General features: G+C 45.9%; 1 protein-coding gene across 2 annotated transcripts in view; it reads right to left on the reverse strand.

Annotated features, from left to right (window-relative positions):
- The window catches only part of CDKAL1 (CDKAL1 threonylcarbamoyladenosine tRNA methylthiotransferase), an 869,422-nt gene that overhangs the window by 621,784 nt on the left and 230,367 nt on the right, over positions 1-17,271 (reverse strand). For both annotated transcript variants that reach the window (XM_075585602.1, XM_075585601.1), the window contains one exon: positions 2,837-2,885. In XM_075585602.1, the coding sequence (XP_075441717.1) occupies positions 2,837-2,885 (49 nt within the window). The remainder of the gene's footprint in view (positions 1-2,836; positions 2,886-17,271) is intronic.

A 17,271-nucleotide genomic window follows, 5' to 3' on the forward strand; every position in this document is an offset into this window, starting at 1 on the left:
AGACAAAGTCCATACACACAGTTGATTTAAGATAAAGATAATCTGATTCATCCTACATTGTCAATTACTAGTGAACTAATGTATGTAAAACCAAGGTTATTGATAATAGGTATAAATTGTCATTAATTAGATTCCATAAACTACTAGACACAATTAGAGAAGAGGAAGCCTTTGGAAAAAAAAAAAATGTAACGGTCTCTGGGTATTTAGACCATTTGGAAGAATTTTACCAAGTGTGTTAACCCTCAAATCCACAGATAAACACTGTTTATGTTGTTGTTTTTGTTGGATATTCTTTTAGTAATATGCAAATTGTGGGACACTTGACAGGACATTTACACCAGGCTTCCGTTTCGGCACAAGTTACCTCGCCGCCGCGACACTCGTTGGCCGCTTAAGTCCCTAACTGTAACCCTTGCCCTAAAACACCCTAATCTTAACCCCGAATACCAACACTACCCCTTAACCTAAAAACCTTAACCCCTTGCTGCTAAAACCCCTTAAGTTAACCTCCTACCCTAACCATTAAAACCCCTAAGTTAACCTCCTACTCTAAAACGTACCTTATCCTAGAAGTGGCGTAGGGTACCTTTGCAGCAAAACACAGACGGGGACATGGTCCTGGCAAGACAGCCGCAATCGAATGTCCCATTCTGTGACAGGCCTGTCTGTTTATACTTTAATGTGAAACAAGCTACTCGGGATGTTTGTTGGTGCATGACTAATTAGTACCTTGCTTACAAGTTGCAAAAGCAGGTAATAAAACTAAAACCATAACACAAGTGCAATATCTCCCCTGACCATACGGGAACAAAAATGTATCTAAATGGTAGACTTATCCACGCACTTGAGTAAAATGGAGCAGGAGACTGTAAAACACAAGTGAATCCACGTCTAGCCCACGTTCCAAAGTCTGTTCCTGTCTAAACAGCATCAGTGTGCTGAAAATGCAGATATTCACATTCTGGCCAGGTACAGTACATGCAATAAAGTACACAGCATGTTTCACTTAAGCTTCCAAATTTTTTCTACCCTGGGGTTTTCCTAAAACTGTTTTCTCAACCAGGGTACCACAGAACCATAGTGAACCACAACCCGCTGCCAAGGATGTGGCGGCCACAAGGAGAAATCTGCTGGCTGCTCAGTGGGGACGTGCTGCCCGGAGACAGAGGCTGCGATACAAATCTCCCCGCTCAGCGAAGCAGAGAGAAGAGAGGAGCCTCTAAACCTCCACACACGGCAGGCTCACGGAGCAGCGGAGCATGTTTTAGATGTGTGGGCTTTGTGTAGGGTGGTGAGAAGTGAAGGGGGGGGGGGTGTGAATGTGGCGATAGGCCTCAGCCAGGGTGGTGTTGAACGGGCGGGTGCGCTCACGCTGGCCGCGATGAAACACATTGAGACACATTGAGGCAATGTGTGTGAACAACGTGAGCAAGCGCCTGCGCATGCTCGGTACTTAGATGTTTGCAAAGCAAGCACATTTGATTTTGCCGCTCGCAAGCGCGTCACGTGAGCGGTTCGTCCAATGAGGGCAACCAGCTCTGTGACGTTGTGGCTGCGCCCCCAGATGAGCGCGCACCTAGCCGGCCAAAAATCGCTCGGCCGAGCAGGGTGCAGCGCACGAGAGCCAGCGTGCCCGCTCCCTGCCTGGCCGCAGCCTAGGGCCACGTCCATAGCAGGGGAAGCCGCGCTGAGCCGTGCGGACGCTCCGTGCTGAGCCCCGGCATCCTCAATGAAGATGTCTTTAGAGGGGGCTCACGCGAGCGTCCGCAGGCGTGCTGAGGAGTTGGATTTTTCAGCCGACAGCCGAGCTGTATTTCAGCGCGCTGTCGGCTGAAAACATCCAATCAGCGCGAAGCAGCGTCAATGTCACGGCGCCGTGACGTCGGCGCGCCGCGGGCGATTGGCCCAGCAACGTCACTGCCCCACCTCCCTCAGCCTCCCGATCGCGCCTCAGCATCAGCGCGGTTCAGCACTGCTCCCATCTCTATTGACGCAGCCTAAGAGGGCGAGTGTGCTGTGTGAGAAGGGGATATAAATGTGGAGTGTGTGTTGATTAAAAGAGTGAGTATGATGTGTGAGTGTGAATGTGAAGTGTGTAAGTAGAGGGTAGGGGAGTGTTGTTGGTGTTCGCTTGTAAAATGGAGGATGAATGTGTTGCATGTAAGCAAGGGGTGGATAAGTGAAGTCAGAAGAGCAGGGGTGCCCCAAGATTTTAAAAATCCTTTAGAGGTGCCCCTGCTCAAAAAAGGTTGAGAACCATGGTCCTAAAAGCATGAGCCTCATGCATTACATAGCTTGTACACCAACACCTGGATTAAGGAAGCACCCAGCCAGCAAACCCAACATTCATTGTGACCTTAAGCAGGGGATCAACAAGCTTACGAGAAAAGGAGTTTGTTGCACAGTGATATCACATATCTTAAACAATGCCCACATTTGAATGTTTTCACTTCCAAGTTCCATGAACAGAATGCAGGAATGTAGATATGGTTGCTTATGTGCAATGACCGATTGATGCTTAGGGGTCTGTCATTTGGGGTGTGGAGAGATGTTCCAATGCAGCCCACGGAAACTGACCAACTGTTCCATGTGAAGTACACATATATTTTAACTACATAGCCCAGGTCAGAATCAAACATAAGGAACCAGGTAATTATTTAAAAGATACCCAGGTGCAAGGTGTTTTTACTGAAATCTAACATTCATTGTGCATACAGTATAGATTTGTTCCCCACACATTAAAGCGTACCACCAGCGTGCAAACTAATACTACGTTGAAGAAACAATGTTTAAATAAGAAAAAGAACTAGTTATGTGAATTTTCCACACTTACCTTTAATTGTTTCTTCTACAACTTCAACTACACGATCTATTTGCTGCACCTGTTGAAGCAGAATACCACAGATTAACAGTAAAGGGACACATACCGACTTATTTTCAGTGTTTGACAGGCACAGTTCATATTTTATTTACCCGAGGGGTACAGAGTGTATTTAGCTCTTGCTTACTTCGTAGTTCCCCAAAATCACAAGATTAAGAGCTTGGGGCCAAATAGGTGGAAAAACAAGCTGATCTATAGATGCCAAAAGACAGGATGAAGATCCCTCACAATGTTAATTTAACAACATTACAGAGACTTATGATTTTAATGGACATAAAAATTCCCGTCAAAAATCCAAGTAACCAAGAAGGTTTAGAATGCTTCATATCAGAGCAATTTTGCACAAACACACTGTGTAGGATTTATACTTTGTAAAAATGTAAATGTAAAATGACATTTGTCAGCAAATGTAACAACGGTCAGCAAGATCTGTACATTCGTAATACAACCGACATACCCAACGCAATTTACTGTACATACTGTATATTCCATGGCATTTTTGTGTTATGCTACCAGAAATGTGTCTTTCAGCCATACATTTGTAAAGCTCTTCAAGTTGCAATGATTCCCAAGTGTATTTTTCTATGACTACTCCAGAGAACAAAGCACTATAAAAACAGGGTGCTTGATATATATTTGTAATTATTTCTTCTCTGAGCTCATTTTAAGAGGAGAACATGTAGCACTGCGTGATGTCATTTTATTTTCTATTACAGGATTGAAGGAAGGAGTTTCCGGAGCTGAACCCCATTAATTTCAGCTCCGATGACCCCCTGCTTCCAGAGATACTTACCTCCACAGTGGTACCAGTATCTGCCAAAGGAAAGTAGTAGGGGAGCGCAAAGAGATATGGAAAAACCAGAGTTATAACACTGATTAGTACAGACAGAACCTATTCAATCAGGTTCTGTCATTCAGAAGACAATATAGGTTCTGTCAGTACTAATCAGTGTTATATCTCTGGTTTTTCCATATCTCTTTGCGCTCCCCTACTTCTTTCCTTTGTGCCGTTTGAGGATCGCGGGACGAGCCTCCTTGGGTCGAGCTGCAGCTTCGACCGGGCAAGTATTTAATTTTAATTTATTGTATTTTACTGTATTTATCTCTGGCCTAACCTCATTATATCATTATATCATTGTGAACTACATTGGAGCGCCCTAGTTTTCTCCTACTCAAATCAGTACCAGGTAACTGGTGTGGCTAACAAAATAGCGGCGTTAGACATATGGGCCAATAGGAAACAGTGATGTCATCCCTTGCGGCTTCCTATTGGCCCGTGCGACCTGGGCATTTAAACTCCACAGAGATACCGGCAACACCTACGGATGTAAGTATCTCAGGAAGCAGGGGGTCCCCGGAGCGGAAATTAACAGTTCAGTTATGGAGACCCCCTGCTTCAAACCTGTAATAAAAAAATTGCACAGCACTACATATTTTGCCGCTTCAACACATGGGTCAAGACTATTATATATGTAAAATAGTAGACTATTGTGTCCCACCAAAAAAAAAAAAAACATACATGACACCAGACATCTTCAGCGTGCTACATCCCTAAAAAAAGAAAGCATGCAAGTGACTATACATACATGTACCTTTAAAAAACGCTCTCTACATCAATGTACAGCATTCCATTAATAAGAGTCAGACCACGTGGCCAGAATTGTCTGATACTAACGCGGCCCTTAACTTGGTGCTATCCTCTCAGGCCGAAAAGGAATTGGCGTGGTCCAAGCGCAGATTCTTTGAGAAAGCCAACAAGCCAGATACCCTACTCGCCAACAAGCTCCGAAACAAGCTTCCAAATTTTCGTATCGCGTCCATCAAAACACAGGGGGGGACCTTACCTCTAATCCTAAACAAATAGTGGAAGTGTTCAAAAATTATTATGCGACACTATATGACGGAGATAAGGTCAACCACAACAAAAAAACAGCAGAGACGCTAGAGAAATTCCTAACCGAGGCGAATTTACCGACCTTGAGTAAGGAGGATAGGGAGGCGCTACAAGGGGATTTCACCCTCGAAGAGCTAACAGAGGTAATGAAGACTCTTAAAACAGCAAAAGCCCCTGGGCCGGATGGCTACTCTAATTTATATTACAAAAAATTCTGTAAGATCCTGGCTCCACACTTGCTGAAATTATTTAATGGGATACTAGCGGGGGCGCCCTTCCCGGCACAGATGCTCCAGGCGTCCATCTCGTTGATCCACAAACCCGGTAAGGACCCGGCAGACTACAAGAGCTACCGGCCTATATCCCTGATTAATTCTGATATCAAAATCTTCTCTAAATTAATAGCGAACAGGGTGGGCATTGTCCTTCCCGGGCTGATACACCCGGATCAAGTAGGTTTTATTGGGGGCAGGCAGGCGGCAGACAATACTAGACGGATTATAGATTTGGTTGATCTGGCGAAAAATGAAACATATCCCGTCAATGGTATTAAGTCTGGATGCCGAAAAAGCCTTTGACAGGATCGACTGGCCCTACCTAAGGGAGACGCTGGGGGCGTTCGGCTTCGGGGGCGCCTCCTTGAGGCAATACTACAGAGGCGGCACATTTTATTTGAGTGCGGCTAGCTCCGCAAGCCTGGGGATGCCCCGGCATGCTAGCCGCACTCCCTCGGCGTGCCGCGCGCATCGGGTGCCTGCGCCCCCTGCACGCGCGTCCAGGGCTCCCCGAGGGAGCCCTGGTGTCCCGTGATGTGGGAGACGGCGGCAGGGGGTTCCGGGGGACCCGGCAGCGGGAGGGAGAAAGCCCCGATCGGAGGGCGCTCCTCCGTGTCTTCGGCGTGCGCCCGGCACCCTCTGGTGCGCGCCAGGTTACTGCTGCGGCCGAGAACTGGCAAATGCTCTAATAAACTCGGCCGCAGCAGTAGCTCTCTATAACGGTCCTACGGCAAGAGTGAGACACCAGGGTTTTCCCTCTGAGGTATTTAATATCCGTAGCGGGACACGTCAGGGGTGCCCTCTATCACCTCTGTTATTCGCCCTATGCATAGAGCCCCTTGCGGCCCATATTAGGTTAAGCCCAAATGTAGCAGGGATAGAAGTGGGAGAGCAGACGCATAATATAGCGTTATACGCAGATGATGTGATTTTAACGTTGTCAAAGCCGCTTACCTCCTTGCCCAACCTTTTTGAGATCTTGGGAACCTTCAACATGGTTTCGGGGTTTAAAATTAATCAGACCCAGTCGGAGGCTCTTAACATCAACCTAACCAAACCGGTCGAAAAATTAATAGAACTCAACTTTAATTTTAAATGGCAGCCCTCCGCTATCAAATATTTAGGGGTATATATCACCAAGGACTACACTACATTATACAAAGCTAACTTCCCTAAGATGATGGGGAAACTGAGGGAGGATCTCAGTGTATGGGCGGGCTATGGGATATCATGGTTCGGTAGGATTAATAGTGTCAAAATGAACTTACTACTCAAGATGCTATATTTGTTTCAAGCCCTGCCAATTCCGCTCGTTCGGGCTGAGATCCTGGCCCTACAGTCCCACATCATCCAATTTATTTGGAACAAAAAAAGCCCACGAATTGCAAAAAGCCTACTGACAAAACCAGTGACGAAAGGAGGGCTATCGGTACCTTGCTTGTTGGCATATTACAAGGTGGCACAATTATGCCAAATTGTCCAATGGCACTCGAACCCAGCCAAGAGACGATGGGTAGCCCTAGAAAAGGGATGTTGTGCGCCAGTAGCGCTCCATGACCTGATTTGGCTTCCAAAACAATGTAAAAAATCGATCAAGACACCGCTCTGCGCAATCGCAAACTCGCTGGCGGTCTGGGAGGCTTCCAAATTTAAAGCTAAGTTAACAACACAGCAGTCATTAATGACACCCCTACTGGGAAATCCGGATTTTGCTCCAGGGCTGTTGGGTGACAAATTCGTAAAATGGATGCAAACGGGGTACACACGATTGAAAGACCTGGAAGGAAGGAAATTTATCAAGACGTTCGACATACTTAAGGCAGAAAAAAACCTACCAAACTCAGAATTATTTAGATTCCTCCAGGTCAGGGCATTCTATAATAAATTCCCAGTTCGTCCAGCGCGAACTAATTTCGACCAGCAGTGTTCAAGAGAAACGGACACAAGGGGACTAACCTCTCAGATGTACAGGGAGGTGATCTGTCCAACGACAGCAGACGTTCCCCGACTGAAATATATGCGACAATGGGAGACAGATTTAGGAGAAACTCTAGAGGATGAGGAATGGGACCACATATTGCAAGCGGCTGCTAAAAGTTCAATATGTTCCACGTTAAAGGAGAACGCATATAAGGTCCTAATGCGGTGGTATCATACCCCAGCAAAATTATCTAAATTTGTCAGGGGATATTCCCCGCTCTGCCCAAAACAGTGTGGGGAAGTCGCCGACCTGAAACACATGCTGTGGTCCTGCCCGATCGTGGTCCTGATTTGGGAAGCTATCAGAGAGTGGCTACAAAGGATTCTCAATTTGGAGATCCCCCTGGACCCGTGGCTGTTCCTAGTGAGCAGACGGCCCCAGGGCGTGTCCAGGGCGACACACAAACTGGTTATGCATTTCGCAACCGCCACGAGATGCGAGATCGCAGCATTGTGGAAGCAAAAAGAAATTCCAACCATACCCAAAATCAGGAATAGAATTTGGCATGTTTGCCAGATGGAGCAGTTGACGAGCTGGGTCAACGACTCTGGCCCCAAATTTCTAAAAATATGGGCCCCATGGATAGCCCAAACCGACATCCCAGGGGTGGACGCCGCCACAATCCTGCACTAATAAGAGCAAATGCGTTCTCCTTTGACGGGCCAGTCCAGACGAAGACATAGAGACCAATGGAGTAGGGCTCGCCAGACGGTCCACAAGAAGCGGCAAGTACACATAGTGAGACGCAGCGCTGTCCTATCAGGGATACAGCCCCCAGGGTCCCCTCAGCGCCCCCCCCCCCCCCACCCTATCGTACCTCCCCCCCAGTCCGGTATGTCACGTCTGTCCCGTTAATGTGTCTGTGCATGTAGTTTGTCTAGTTTGTAGATCGTCGTGTGTCTAAGTTTTGTTTTTTGACAGAAATGGATATGCAGTAATGTATGTTAATGGGAGGTGATATTATGTATGCACTGTATTCCCCCCAAAAAAAGGAAAGTTATAAAAAAAAAAAAAGCTCTCTAAAAACAGTCATTGGCAAAAAAAAAATAATAAAGTACGTTTTCTACTACTAAAGCTGCAATACTACATTCCCGCAATTTTTTTCTTACTTGTTTATGTAAAGCATGTGAATGTGTAATTCTACATCCTTACCTAAAGCTTGTTTTACAGTTCTTGCAGCTGCGCGTGTGGGAGCACGACAGGCGTTACGTGTGCGCGTTTGTAGGCTGCAAGCAGTGACGCGCGCGGCTACGGGGCGAGACTCTGACGTCACAGCTTTAGGCCACGCTCTGATTGGTTCGTGTCGCAGCAGCACAAAAATACAATTTTATTGTAATTCCCCTGGTCTGACGCGCCACCGCTCGCGGCCGCGCGTGTCCCTAGTATAGAAACGTCTGGCTAACATAGCCAATTCTAATTGACACACGTGCGCGCACTATATTACAGGCCTAAGCTAATGGCTTCTTCAGTCATGCAACTCAGCAGCTACAATGTATCCCTATATGACAAAGGTAACATTATCTATTGTTACTGTTTGCAGCTCAAACTGCTTGGAATATTGGCAATAAATTATCCCAAACAGGAAAGTGTTGCAAAGATCTTGCACTGCTATAGAAATCAAAGGATGCTTTAAATCTAATTAAAAATGGTATTAAAAGTTGAATAAAAAATTAAAAAAATACAGTATTATCCAATACTACAGGACAGATTAATTTATATTAAAAAAAACACCCATAAGATTTCACGTTTTGCTGCTTTAAACATATGCGTGTGTGAAGGAAACCTTGTGAATGAGAGAGGCAGTTGTATCTCACTTCATTGCAACTCGCATGTATGTTGCTAATTGGTACTGCATCGCAAGCACTCGCATTTAGACAATTATGAGATTCATTGTCTACTTGGCCAGAAATCAGAAGATTTGTAGTCCTCCAACCTGAGCAAGAGAGCTGATTAAAAATGTGTCCCACACCGTCAACACTTCCCCAGACTCCTCCTTGCTGAGCTTATTAAGACAAGGTTACACAAGGGCTCTGAGGCTTTCAAACATTCACCTCTAACACCTTTAATGACGAGTTTCCAATTTAATCCATAACTTTACATATTATCAGATGTAAGCCTGAAAGTTTCTCACCAACATGACGATAAATACCAATTAAAAGGGCTGGGAAAATGCCCTCGGTCACACATTTTCCCATATGGTGAGCAACAACATGCTTTCATTAGAGTTTTATAAATTAAACGGGAAATAATGCGGCAACAATCTAATTCCACAGTTACCAGGACAAAGTTATAACATGGCTCATGATCAATTAAACATAGCTGGCGTGCGAGGGTGCGGACACGTGGCATGGGCGAGGGGGGTGCGGCATGGGCGAGGGGGGTGCGGCTTGTGCAAGGTGTATTATTTGTGTGTAAAAATTAAACTTTTTTGGTTTTAGCCATAAAGTAGTTGAAGTGTAATGATGCTGTTAAAGGCTACCTGTGCTAAAACCTGAATGGAGGTATAGAACGGGCAGAATATGGGTTGGGAACCGACAACACACTGGCGCTGGGGGTCCAAGTGGCCCGTTAGCAGGGCTATGTGCGGGCAGGAAGCATGGCCTTCCCACTAGAGTGAAAAATTACTTGGGCTATGGGGGTACAAGAGTAGACTACCGGGGCACAATGCAGCACAGAGGATCCTGCAAAAGGTCCCACCCAGAGATCAATAATGTTTGGCAATTGCCAGCATTTGTAGAATTTACCATTTCCGCAGGACAACCATCGCAGAAAAGACAGGACAGCAGGATATCCAGGCCAGTCAGGTAAAGATACAGAAAACACAGTCATTTTGGTACCTGCTGTACAGTCGGGCCGATTGGTTACCTCAAGAAAATGTATAGGTGTCGACTGTATGGTTTGGGCCGGCTCTGCAAATATCAACAATGTGAACGCGCAGACCTGCTCTACGGTAGGAATCTAGCTGCCAAATGGGGCGTTCCTTTGTGTTAAAGACTTAAAGACTTATTTCAGGGGTGTTCTCCCGGGAGGGTAAAATATAGCTACAAATGGCCCAACATCAGTATGGTAAGCCTTGAACAGAAAAACTCTTCATTCATTTTGATTGGATGCAATCAGTAAACGACATTGCTTCATCTTTTATAAGGTAAGGAGTGATGCGTTGTGGAGCCCAGCGGCAGGATGTTCAATACGTCTCTAGTGAATCCACGCCATTGATCTTGATTTAGGGCGGCTTTTTGGGCTTCGGCTACTGTGAAGTGGAGCGGTTTGAGATCTTGCGCCACCTGGTTCAACCACGTTTTCTTTGGAGCATTTTGGTCCACTTTCCAGCCTATGGGTCGTGTGGTGTTGAGGCACTGATATGGTAGTCTTGATGTCCATACGGCAGACATGGCCAAACCACCCAAGTCTTTGTCGCTTAATGTACTGGTCAATTGTGAATTGGTTTTGACAGGCTAACCGTGCATCTTCATTTTTCCATCAGTCTCGTAGCGTAGTAAGGAGTATGTTACGTAGACATCTTAGTTGGAATCGTTCGAGTAGGTTCATATCGCTTTTGAGTAGTGTCCATGTTTCTGAGCCATACAGTAAAATGGTGCGTAATGAGGCATTAAAAATTCGCATTTTTGTTACATTTGTCACGTCCTGTTGGTTCCACAAGCATTTCTTTAAGGAGGCAAACACTGCAGTGGCGCTATCGATGCGACTTTTGATGTCGATCGTAGCTGCTATGCTTTGGCTATCAATAATAGACCCTAGGTATTTGAATGAGTCCACTCACTCGATTGGGTTGCCGTCCAGTTGAAGTTGAATCTGTTGGGTACCGGTAAATATGTATTTCGTCTTTTCCGTATTTATAATTAATCCGAGCTTCTTTGCATTGACTTGCATGTCATTCAAAGTTTCTTGTGCCTCTTGGGCTGTATCCGCTATGAACACAATGTCATCGGCGTATACAAGGTCCGTGAGAAAAAACTTGCTTCCCACTTGTATGCCAGGCCTGTCTTTAAATGTTTTTTCTGAGAATCCAATCCATGGTAATATTGAATAACATAGGCAATATCATGCAACCCTGTTTGACTCCCGTGGATATGGAGAATGGCGCGGATATGTTGCCCATGTGTTTGACTCTGCTTGTACCTCCTTCATAAAAAGCTCTTAGCACAATGAGTGGCATGTGGAACAGTATCAGCCTTGAGGGCGCACCATAGCGATGGGTGATCCACACTGTCAAAAGCGCACGAGAAGTCAACAAATACCATAAAGGTATCTTTTTTGCAGCGGAGGTGTAGTTCTGTTAGTTGTCGGAGTGTGAAAATGTGGTTCGTACACCTTCTTCCTGGTCAAAACCCAGCCTGTTCTTCCCTGCAGTTCAATTCTCTGCGTTTAAGTAGTCTGGTCATGATAATAAAAGTCAAAAGCTTTGCAGATGTTGATAGCAAGCTTATGCCCCTATAATTTTTGCAATTAGCTGGGTCGCCTTTTTATGTATCGGCACGATTATTGCGTCTTTAAAATCTTGTGGCACATCAATTTTGCTCCAAAAGATGTTGTATAGGCCTTTTAATTGATTCACGACGACTTCTCCACCCGTTTTTAAAGCTTCTGCGGGGATGGCATCAATGCCGGGTGCTTTCCTATTCTTTAGGCGTTTGATTGCTGTTCGAATTTCTTCCTCATTTCGTGGGTGGTCGGTTATATCGCTTGGAAACTCCAAGTCGACATTTTCTTTTGTTCTGGATTTGCAGGGTGCGGGCGGTTGAGCAGCAGGTTAAAATGTTCCTACCACCTTTCTAGTTTGTCTTAAAGAGATTTTATTTGGGCACCATTTTGATCCTTAAGGCTTGATGTTGTTACCCTGAAATTTCCAATGGAGCTTCGAAGGGTACTATGAGGCAAGTCCCCAGTGCAGCCGGCGGCGTCTCTCACCAGCCCCTTACCGCCTGCCTGGCTGTCCCCAGTGCCCCCTCGCTTCCTGGCTCACTACACATTGTGACGCGTCAGCTAGCAGGGACTACAACAGGATTGTGTTCCCGTGCGCCGACGCATCACGTGGTGCGCCAAGAAGCCAATCAGAGAGGTGGTTTGCTCCTACGCCTGCCCCTCCCATCACCGTCCACTTTGAATCCGCCTCCTCTGCTTCTTTGTCCGGTGATCTCTGTTGCGCAGGCCCTCGTGCAGCATTTGCAGGGGGGGGGGAAGGAGGGGAGCAGGGGGGAGAACGATCAGTGGGGGACTTTTACGCTTCAACATAAAAGCCGTCATGGCCCCGCCCACCCATCCCATTTTGGCCCCGCGCCTGAGAACTCTGCCTGCAGACCGCGGTCTAGCGCTGTGCACGCGCTGCCAGGACACCAGGCGCGCGTACACAGCAGTCTCCAGCGGGACCTTAACCTAAAGGAGGCGCACGTCATGCTTCCTGCTGGCAGATTCCATTTCAAGGGCCTTTGAGTTCCACCATATTTCTTTGTCCGCTTTAAGCTGGCGTTTAATTTGTCGGTTGAGGTAGAGAATGTTTGTGATTGGTGTTCTTTATCTTAGCGCGTTCAACTAAGTTTAAAGTGTTGTCTGAAATACATGGTTTGATTTTTCTTTTCTTTATGGGGCATATTTCCTTGTGTTTCTATGATGGGGTTTTAGTTGAGCTCCAGTTTTCATTTATATCCTCATTTATGAGTGGGGCAAACCGGTTGCATAAGTGAATTTGGATTTTGAATTGAATTTGAAACCCAGCCAATGCCGGTCACAAGCCCGGATGAAAAATGGGGAGTGTTGGTTCTCGTGGCGACAGAACCGGAAAATTAAACAAGAACCCAATGGCAGGACAACAATTACGACATTTTCCTACGGCTCGCGCAAACGGCTCAACCAATGTGTTGGGAGTAGCTGGACTCCCTTTGAAAAATGGGCTACCAGCCTCACGCAAAAAAAATTTCAACACTAAAGACATTCTCAACCTCGCTGCTTGGAATATCCATTCGGGCAGCCAAACCGGCAAAATGGATCTATTAGCCGACGAACTAGACAAATTCAATATTGATACTGTATAGTCACAATTTCCAAATCCATACTGCCTGGACAAGGGGAACCTACTATCTTAAACCCTAACCACTCGGCTCGCTTTCACCTATATTATTCCAGCGGCAATGTTTTTAACACAGGCGTAGCTTTCATGCTGAAATCTAGTCTAAAGAAATTCGTCACCTGCTTCCAACCGATAACAGACCGATTTGCCGTATTCGAGCTTGCCAGCAAAATACCAACGACCATTATTGGGGTCTACGACCCAACAGAGATTAGCAATGATGAAGACAAAGACATGTTTTACGAGGAATTACAGCACATTTTGAACTCTTATCAAGGTGGGAATCATGTGACAATAATTTGCGGGGATCTTAATGCACAGACAGGTTCTAGCCGACTCGGATGGGGGAAAAAAACGCTCGGCCCATTTGGCTGTGGAAATATTAACGACAACGGTCTCTGCTTATTGTCATTTGTTAGCGATAGTAAAATGGTGGCGTGCAACACCTGGTTCCAACACCCTATACATCACAGGTTAACTTGGTCTTCCAATAACAGAAGAGATCAAAACATGTTGGACTATTTTCTGATACATGAAAGGTTTCAGAGTGCGATGCAGGATGTTCATGTAATGTGCGGGGCTTTTAACAGGCCAGACCATCATTTAGTTCGAGCCAAATTTAAGCTTCACCTACAAGCACATTATGTTACTCATCCCACACCCACATTAGACTACTCATACCTGGCCAACCCCACCATTAATTGTGATTGCAATTCCACAGTCATCCAATCACATTTCTTAGGGGCCTCTGAATTGGGCAGGGTCAAGTGTTTTCTTCACCCATATCCCACCCTGTCCTTATCAGAGAACCAATAAAGATAATGGGAGGCGGAGAGTGGGGGACTTCTGGCTGTAGAATCCCTTGCTGATCACACAGTGACATCACACATAGGGAGCAGGCGGAGGAAATCAAAACCCTCCCAAGTCTAACTTTAAAACATAAATTAAAAATTCTTATAGGTGTCAGATTTGGGGGGGGGAAATAAAAAAAATGTATCAATCGTCCAGACGAGACCCATTAAACAGGACACTGGAATTCGCTCACTTTATTGTTAGGAGGGATTTCCCCCTAAATGGGTTCGCCCCGAGCTGCTGAAGAATAAGGGCTCCGATTGACAAACTGGTGCACTGGATACCCTACAAGACTTACTATCCATAGAAAAAGGAGCCTTCGCTTGGCTCCCAATTAATGCAACAAGAAGCTAAAAACATCAGTAAATTAGACCAACTTCTCTTTCATGCAAGAGGGAACCGGTCTGTGCCAAGCATGGAAACTCAATACACAGCAAGGAGAGGTTTCTCCAAGGGCCAGAAATTGTATTCATAAGCCAGAACACCATATTAATGCAGCGCACATTTCTAGAAAATGTCCAGAGAAATCAGACATCATCTTGGGACTTGGCAACCAAGCCAAGAATGATTATCTCAAATCACTTCACTGCCAAAAGGGCCTGAAACACACAACTACCTGTGCAGCTGGTATGTACTTACAGTATTTATAAAATATTTAAAGATGCACAGAGATATTGGTCTTATCTACAAGTATGTCCTGGTATTTCACAGGAGGAACTACTGACTTTTCTATTTAAAATGTAGTGAACAAGCTTTTTCTCAGCAGTTGTGACTGCAACAAGCAGTGGGGCTGTGTTAGCAATGCTTGAGGAAAGGTGGTTCCCAACATTAAGTGCTTTTTGTGACATATGAACACTCACTATGCTAGTACAGCAGGCACCAGAAGGGAGTCATTATGATAGGTCGCTTCAAGTGGACCGATACTAAGGGATTTGACTTTCCAAGGGTTCCCAAAATATTTCCCTGGTAATTACACGGAACAGTTTTGTCACTTCTGCCAAATGAGCGCTGGTATGAAAACGATTACAGTGCCTGCAGTGCCGGAGGGGAGGCGGACATACTGCACAGTGCTCAACAGGTGGGGATTGCAGGGGGCTGAAAGCCGCACTGAGCAGCGAGGCATATTGCTGCTGAGTACTCCAGTGCACTTTAAGTAAACGACACTGGTAGAGTAAATAGGCTGTGATGGGCATTACCACCCGCTGTTAAAGAGGCCACCGCATGAGCAACTCGTGAGCAGAACAGCACACTCCTATAGTGTTATGTCGTCATTTTGTGGCGGTGGTATATTGGGACGGATTGAGGAGAGATACAACTCATTTGAGGGAGGTGAGGGGTGGGGCAGCAGGGTGGGGCAGCTTGCGGGTTGTGTATTGATCCTGGATCCTGTAGAGGAGAACCGGTCTGTGCCAAGTTTGACGGATCTTTTGCGAAGGTGAAAAGTGGGAGTGCATGCAGGCGTGAGCATTAACCCTTGTCCCGTATGCAGGTCGCGTGCTCGCAGGGCGCCGTACGTGACAATTTATAAAGCACAAATAATATAAAGAAGTATAGAAATAAAGTGCAGTATACATAAAAGTAAATGCTGGAGGAAAGGAGTCCCTGTCACAAAGTGTTCACAATCTAATAATTATAATACAGCATGTTCTTGTATAGCGCTACTAGTTTTACATAGCGCTTTACAGAGACATTTAGCAGGGCACAGGTCCCTGCCCCGTGGCGCTTACAATCTATGTTTTTGGTGCCTGAGGCACAGGGAGATAAAGTGACTTGCCCAAGGTCACAAGGAGCTGACACCAGGAATTGAACCAGGTTCCCCTGCAGCAATCTCTGTGTGTCGTTACTCACGGAGCCGCTCCTCCCTAACTGGTGTATTAGGGGAGACCGGACTACATGGAAGTAAGACTGTTGATCAATGGCAGATCGTGCAGCAAGTGTGTAGTAAGTGTCATTTATAGCAGGGGTGCTCAACCACAGTACCGAAGCCCCCCTCAACAGGTCAGGTTTTCAGCATATCCAGCGTCAGCACAGGTGGTTCAATCAGAAGCTCAGTCGAAGACTGATCCACCTGTGCTGAAGCAGGGATGTCCTGAAAATCTGACCTTTTAGGGGGGCTTGAGGATTGGAGTGGAGCACCCCTGATTTATAGCATCAAATCTGCTTAACTCCAGATTGACTGTGTGATAATGAAGCAGACTGACCCTCCTCGGGCTTTAAATCAAATTACAAAATCAATTACAGCACCAGCAAATGGTAAAACAAAACCAGGACTGGGTGACTGATATTGATGACAAGGAAATAGTTGGTAGGTATACAACAGATCAGTGTTTAGGATCCCGAACTGGTAATACACATGGGTTTCCTCCAATCTCTTATTTGAAGGGATTGTACTAACCAAGAAATGTTTTAGCATGCCTTGAAATAAACATATATCAAGGTAGCCACTTTGAAAACTTCACACACAAAAAGGCTCTCCCGGATGCAGTATAATAATATCAGCGGTGCGCAAACTGGGGGGGGCGCAAGATTGTTCAGGGGGGGCGCGGCAGTTGCAGAGGCCCGGCGCTCTTCCCCCAAGGCATTTAAATGAATGCCGCGGGATCGCGTGAGGCCTCCTCAACTTCACTTACCTTTGGTGACGTGTCGGCATGGCGACGCGGGTCATGTGACGTCACGTTGGCATGGCAACGTGACGTCACCCCGCGGCGGCATTTGACGCCGGAGAGCAGGTAAGGGAGACGCCGTAATCATTGGCATAAGGATTTTTTTTTTTTTAATACCCTGCTAAAATACAACTATTTATTTTCCCCGGTTACGTTTTGCTACATTAGTACATTAGGCCTGCAAGCGTATTAGGTCACGTTCATGACCATATTTAATGGTTGTCTCTAGTTCTATTTGCGCTTTCACTCTATTGCAACTACAATAAATATATGTGGCAAATTTGAACCTTCACACTTCATACACACAGGGGGGCCCTGATGCTGAAATGCACGGCAGAATCGCCAGCTCGCCAGGAGGGCCTGCAGCAACAAAAAAACAAAACAAAAAAAAAAGTTTTTCAAATCTGGGTTACTTTACTGCTTGCTTTTCATCTGTCTGAACAGCATGCAAAATATCATTTGAAAAAAATGTTGCTTTCTATGTCTAAATCAAATTTTCCATCAGAAAGCCTCCAGCATGTGAAGCGAATCACCCCTCTGGCGACAATTAATTCAGCTGCACTCCTTGAGATAAGTGTATGCCCTGCGTGGTGCCACCGTTCCCCACAGCTTTAAAGCAGGACACGGAGACCACACC

Source organism: Ascaphus truei, chromosome 2, assembly GCF_040206685.1.
Source record: "Ascaphus truei isolate aAscTru1 chromosome 2, aAscTru1.hap1, whole genome shotgun sequence".
NCBI classification, from domain to species: domain Eukaryota; kingdom Metazoa; phylum Chordata; class Amphibia; order Anura; family Ascaphidae; genus Ascaphus; species Ascaphus truei.